Below are 6,839 nucleotides of genomic sequence, written 5' to 3' on the forward strand. Positions count from 1 at the left end.
ATAATTTAATTGAAGAAAAAATATAAAAAATAAACTACGTTCATATATATTATTTTAATTTTTTATATGAAATATTCAAACTCTAAATATAATTTTTTAATTTATTTTTAAAAATTGACCCGGATCACCCTTATAATTATGAATTAATTACTTATCCAAATCAAATTTTAAATCAAATTTAATAACTATACCATTATCATTCCACATTGAACTGGTTCATGTATAAGATATTTCCCGATAAATCATTACATGTGGATTTTACATACAAAGCATAAAGAAAATTGAGAAAAAACAAGAATGCAATAATGATCAATAGAAAGAAAAAAGAACCAAATATAATTTTTTTTTTACTATATTAAGGAAATTCCATTAATTATTTTATAGGATTTATACTTGAGAAAGAGACAAGAAAAAAACATAATCCTAAATGATTTTTTTTATAAATTTTATTTTCCTTAAAATACCAAAAAAATAATTAATAATATAAAAATTTTCTTCAGTTCCCCGCCTCCCAAACACACCAATTGATCAACTTTCCCGCCCAGAAGCCCCCCATCACACAAATAAATAAATACAACCCCGCCGCCGCAAAGTTAAAATTCCTTTTCCTCTCCTCTCCTCCCCTGCCCTTCCCTTCCATCTACCTTGCTCCAGAAACAGAAAATGAGCAGCACAGTTCGAAAACTAATACAAAAGAAATTCAAAATAAGAGGCTACACTCTCAAAATCGACGCTCTCGATCAAATCCTCTCCTTCACCAACCGCTTTCTCGGCGCCGAAGACGAAGCTCTCGATCTCCTTCTCGATCACCTCCAATCCCAATCCCGTAATTAAAACCAATCCTCATCTTTCAATTCTCCTAATCACATTTGATTAGTTAATTATTTTTTTAATTACTTTATTTTGCAGATAAATTGGGAGTGAGATCTTCGATCCTTGATAAAGAACCAGTGAGTCGTGCTATAACTGCTTTATTGGAAGCTGATGATGCTGTTGATGAAGATTTCATAGCTAACGGTGCCGTTTCGAGTTCGACTTCTGCTATTCGTGTTATTGATGCTTTTTTGATACCTAAATTTCGCTATGATCCAATCAAAAAGCAGTTTCATGAGTACGTGATTTTTTTTTATTTTCATTTTTGTTGCTCTGTTTGTAATTTTGGTATTTTAGTTATTATTTTTATATTAATTAATTATATTTTATGCTCCGCTATAGATCCCATGGATTATATCAGTGGGTTCTCGTGTTTAATATTTTAGTTTCTTTTTTCTTGATTGTTTTAAGTTTTTTAGGAATTGCATGCGCAATTTAATTAAAATGGGAATTGTTATTGATTTTGTTAACTATTGTTTTTTGGTATGATGGGGGAAATTTAGTGATTTTTTTCTTTTACTTCGGTATTTGTAGACATACAGGGGGGTTGCATGTACATGGTGATGCTTCAGCAAAAGCTGCTCTTTATAAAGATAGGTTTTTGTTATTGTATCAACGAGTTTTACGCGATTCACATTTTTCCAAGCCTGCTTTTCATACTGAAATGTCGCATTATGGAAGTTGTGAGGTGGGCTCCTCGTCTCCATTTATCTTAAATGTCTGCTTGTGTACTTCTGAAGTTCTATAGCGATATATTTTTTTGTATTGTATGCGCTGCAGATAGCTCCAATTCAGTCTCTGGTGGGGCAAATGGGGAGAAGATGGGTGATGGGTGTGATATCTCAGTTGGAGGATGGACATTTTTACTTGGAAGATCTTACTGCTTCGGTGGAAATTGACTTGTCTAAAGCAATATCCTTTGGACTTATTTTTTTTTCCATAATGTTTTATCCATAACTTGAAACTGAAATCTATCCCCATCCTGTCCTGTAAACTTGTTACTTGCCAGACATGCTTAAAGAGGAAATTGTATGCAATTGCTTTTAAATTTATTCTACATAGTTACATTGATATCGGCTTTTCTTGGATTCTTATCGTTCTTGGTCCAGGTGATTATTGTATTATCTAGCTGATCATATATGTGGGTTCTTGCCTTCTCATGAATGACTTGAAAAGCAATGAAAAGGTTAATTTATTATGTAAAATGTCAGACACAACGGGAACATGTTATTTTTCCAGACTTGCTAGTTTATGCTTTATTTTTCCACCGGATCATATGAAGTTAGCTGCTATGGCAACGGTCACATAAACTATATAAAGTGTTAATTTCCTTGACAAGTAATACAAAGTAACTACAGGATTTTTATCAGAGAACACAATAGTTGTTGCAGAAGGTGAGATGCTCGTGAATGGTATTTACCAGGTTAGTTTTATTTTTCCTCTTGTTGCATGCCTTAACCTGTCCTGGTTCTGTTATTTCCTTTCTCTGAAGATTTCTACATGCTTTAGTTTTTTTCCAACATTGGGATATTATCGTATGTTAAAATGCTCCCTCAATATATGTCATAGAAGGGCCTTTGCCAAAAGTTGATTGTTGCTTACATAACTGCTATTGAAAAATTCTCCTATTTATTTTGACTTAAAAATATGCATCCTTGGCATTTTAACTTGAACTGTCTTTGGAAGCAATCGGATCAGCTCCAAGTTGCATCTTTATGCGTGTATTGGCATTTGTACAATTTGCTGTTGGTGTCGATAGTTTATGCCATCTGAAAATTAATATTAGTCACCTACAACCCATCAATTTTCTTCTTGTACTCTGAAAGTTTGAACTCTTCAGCCATTGTTGGTTTGGTATAATTCCTACTAGGCCATAGGTTAGCATATTTGATTTTTAGGTTTCCTTTGTCGAGAATTGTAATGCTGAATCCATTGCTGCTAATTATATAGTTTGTGGATCCAGAGATGAGTATAATGTTCTGATGCATGCTATCCCTTTTAAAATGTAAACATGCTCTCACATTGTTCTCATTATAATGGAAATCGACTTTTTAGAATCATCAAGATAACCAAAAAAAGTAGAAGTTAATTATTAAGTGTGCTCTCTGTAAGTCAGAGTCAGGAGTATAAATCTCGTGCCCACAAACAATGATCTACCAATTTATTCAAAATAACTGAATTGTATAATCTCTGATAATTTGGATGCTTCTTTCCTTGGAAAATTGGTGGATCACCTGTGTTTGTCACTAGTTTTGACACAGTTTCTATGAAGTCTTTACATGCGCAGATATTAAGTTCTGCATGGTCTAAAACTTGTTGATTGTCATTTTATTGTCTGTGATTAACTTGTCTCTCTACTGTGATGAAGGTAATTACTTGTGGGTTTCCTCCATTAGAGGAAAGGGACAAGTCTCTCAAATCACTTGCGCAGCATGATTTCTTTGGTGGTGGTACATTAACAAAAGAGGAGACTGTATCCTTAATTAAGCTTGCACTCATTCAGATTACAGAAGAAATATTATTCATGGTTCTGAAATTTCTAGCAGTAGCTCTAAACTATGTTGCATTGATAGTGCTATTCCTATACACTTCAATAGCTCAGACTTGCAGAGTTGGAAAAGCGATCTCTAAATGACATGTTTGTCATACTCTCTGACATCTGGGTAGACAGTGAAGAGGTGATTCATAGTCTTTGAAATATGTACATTTGTCATGTTCATAGATGTGCGCATATGCTGTCCAGGGACTTGATCATAAAAATATTTTTGTCCTTAGAGAAGGCTATGGGAAAGCTGGAGACCGTTCTTGATGGTTTTGAGAGTCAAGAGGTGGTTCCTTCCTTATTTGTTTTCATGGGGAACTTCTGTTCTCACCCATGCAACCTTTCCTTTCACTCATTCTCAAGCCTTAGGTGAATGATCTTTATACAAGAATAGTTATTTAGTTCTCATCAGCATTACTTTCTGAAGAAAAAAAAATCATGTTGTCTTGACTGACGAAACAAAACGCCACGCAAACATGCAGATCACAGTTTGGTAAGCTAGGGCAAATGATTGGAGCCCATCAACGGCTAAAAGAGCATAGTCGGTTTATGTTTATTCCTGGTCCAGAGGACGCAGGTAGAAAAACGATGATAGCTTTAAATCTTTTGATGTATGGTGTTACATAACATGAGAATGATCAGCATTTTGACTTGTTTCAGGCCCGTCCACGGTTCTACCGAGATGTCCTTTACCAAAGTATTTAACTGAAGAGCTTCAGAAGCACATTCCTAATGCCATATTTGCAAGCAATCCATGCAGGTTAATCTTTCTTGCCATTGTATGATTAAAAAATGGTAAAGATATACTAGCTATGTCCATAGCACATCCTCCAAGATCCACCTTGGTTGATTTTCAATTTTTTTTTCACCTTGAATTTTCAGCACCATTTAACTTTAAAAGCGTTAGGGACTTCGTTTGAGCACACTTGAAATCTTGATATTTATGGTGCATAATGTGCCGTTCCTATAGCTGCTGAGGAGGGCTTAATGTTTTAATACTACTGTGCTTTTCATTTAACTGTAGAGTCAAGTTCTATACCCAAGAAATTGTATTCTTTCGTCATGATCTGCTGTATAGAATGCGTCGTTCATGCCTGATGCCTCCTTCTACAGAAGAGACTGATGATCCTTTTGAGCATGTACTTTTTTCTCACCTCTCAACCTTGTCTTTTTCAAACACTAAACTGATATTATGTCTTGAGAACCTTCATCAATGAAACTAATAAGGTTTTACTTTGTTATGCAGCTTGTTGCTACCATAACCCATCAAAGTCATCTATGCCCACTGCCTCTTATTGTTCAACCAATTATTTGGAATTATGATCATTGTCTACATCTTTATCCATCTCCACATACGGTATGCTCATGTCTTTTTATTTTTTCTTTGTTGCCGCCCTTTACCATTCTCTCGCCTTGTATTGTACATTAGGAAATGCCATAACATTCCCCTCTTTTGACCTTGCATGTAGTATGGAGCAATGCTTGCTTCAATACATAACATCGTGGCTCTAAAGAGATCTGAGAATTTTGATTGATCTATTTGGTTGAAATTTGACGACTTTAAATTCTAGAAAATCTTGAATTTGACCACTTTAAGCTGAGTTTCCGGAGCAAAATTGTTTGGCTTCATCAGTGGAAGGGCTTTTATATATTGTATACATGTTTGGAGACAAGCTAAAGCAATTACCTGTCAATTTTAAACCAAAAAACAGTCCTTGGACCTTGGACAGCAAGAAATTTGATTTGACAATTATTTCATTCTCATGTACAGATAGTTTTAGGCGACAGAAGTGAGCAGAAGGCATTCAAATACACAGGAATCACTTGTTTCAACCCTGGATCCTTCTCAAATGACAGCACTTTTGTAGCATATCGTCCTTGCACCCAGGAAGTCGAGTTGTCAGCCTTGTGAGTATCAAATGATGTTCTTTAGCAGATGAATATGTTCCAAAATATGAAGTCGGCAAAACCACATCATGTCATTGTCACTTCAGATTGGTCAATATTGAAGTTCACACCTTATAAGTAATAATTTGTCCCATCAGTCACCTGTAGAGTTTTTTAAGCAGCTGATAGTGTGTTTTAATTATATCGCTTTGTTCATCTGGTGTAAACTATTTGTGAGTACAAACTCTCCTAGTCAAAATGTATTAATTTTTCTTGTAGAATTAATGTGGCTCTAACCACTTGGACATGTTCCCCGCTAGCTTAGCGTTAAGATTACTACGTCATGGCATTCTTTTGGAGTTTATAATTGTTTTTTACAGCTCTATCTCAGTGCTCTCTGTGACTCTTCTTTCTCTACTGTCGATCAGTATTCTAAGATCTTGTTCAGTTTCGTAATGTGTTCCGAAAGGTCATGATTTGAAATAACCCCACATTGCTACCACCTATGGTTGTTGGATTTTCTGTTAATGGGCATTTTATTAGTTTCTTCAAGTATAAACCTGTGGTCCTCGGCCTAAATTAGATGACCCCAAGCATGATCAATTAGCACAAGTTCAACTAATGCCTTTTCCCCCCTTTCAGAATTTTAAGCCTCGGCGGGGCTTGCAAGCCTTGCATGATTTGTTCTATAATTTAATCTGAATTTTTTCATGATAATTTAATCCGAATATGATAGATATTAACTCGATCTGAATTAGAAAGTTTTGTTTTTTTATGAATAATCAATATTTGTATTATATAAATATATACGTAAAAAGTATTGTTTTTTTTTAAAATTCAATATAGTATATAATATATCAATAGTGGCATAATACACATTATTTATAATTTTATCATTTAATATATTATTATTATTATTATTATTATTATTATTTTTTGTTGAATGATAAATAATAGCTGGAAAATAGATATTTATATGGATTCTTTGAAACCAGGTCAATAATAATGTATATCTAAATTTATTTTCTGACGAGTAAGAGATGAAGAGCTGAGATTTGACTATGTGCTTCTTTTCAAGATTTCAAGTTGACTCTTACTTACTAGGTGCAAACAATTTCATAGGGTCATTGGACTTTTTTGATAAAGTTCATGAATTAATTGTGGTGCCCTTATAGAAAATTCCTTGTCGAGGTCTCGTGTATTCGTGTATTTCCAGGATTAGTTGGATTTTGACCGGTATACCTAGTACTAATCCAAAATAAAAATAAAAATAAAAATAAAAATGGATAGGGCATGGTTTTGATCAGATAGAATAAGTCCACTCTTCATATTTTTTTTTGATTAAGTAAATATTTGGATTAGCTTGTACTTTGATTAATTTTACAAATCTTGAAATTAATGATTATATAAATCTAAGTATGCTTTTCATTTTAATTATGTACTTGGCAGTCATGGTTTAATAATAACCAGCTGGTTAATAGATAGTAATTCTATTAATTTAAATTCCGGCACCTCTCAATTATTAGCTCTCATCTCA

At 33.8% G+C, this 6,839-nt stretch overlaps 1 protein-coding gene across 1 annotated transcript; it reads left to right on the forward strand.

Moving 5' to 3' along the window:
* The first annotated feature begins 591 nt into the window (after positions 1-591).
* On the forward strand, positions 592-5,692 carry LOC133678283 (DNA polymerase epsilon subunit B). The gene is made up of 13 exons (XM_062100564.1): positions 592-826; positions 910-1,111; positions 1,408-1,561; positions 1,654-1,785; positions 2,219-2,296; positions 3,242-3,346; positions 3,471-3,551; positions 3,654-3,784; positions 3,898-3,992; positions 4,076-4,175; positions 4,440-4,554; positions 4,662-4,772; positions 5,187-5,692. Exons 1-13 carry the CDS (start codon positions 664-666, stop codon positions 5,325-5,327), a joined length of 1,608 nt encoding a protein of 535 aa, XP_061956548.1. The 5' UTR covers positions 592-663; the 3' UTR covers positions 5,328-5,692.
* The last annotated feature ends 1,147 nt before the right edge of the window (positions 5,693-6,839 follow it).

Source organism: Populus nigra, chromosome 18 (genome assembly GCF_951802175.1).
Source record: "Populus nigra chromosome 18, ddPopNigr1.1, whole genome shotgun sequence".
In the NCBI taxonomy this organism is placed as follows: Eukaryota; Viridiplantae; Streptophyta; class Magnoliopsida; order Malpighiales; family Salicaceae; genus Populus; species Populus nigra.

Bases quoted from the DNA above. Each gene is read 5' to 3' on its own strand.
- LOC133678283 (XM_062100564.1), top strand. From the start codon at position 664: ATGAGCAGCACAGTTCGAAAACTAATACAAAAGAAATTCAAAATAAGA. The intron at 4,555-4,661 runs GTACTTTTTTCT...TTTGTTATGCAG, and splicing joins CTGATGATCCTTTTGAGCAT to CTTGTTGCTACCATAACCCA. The intron at 4,773-5,186 runs GTATGCTCATGT...TCTCATGTACAG, and splicing joins TTTATCCATCTCCACATACG to ATAGTTTTAGGCGACAGAAG.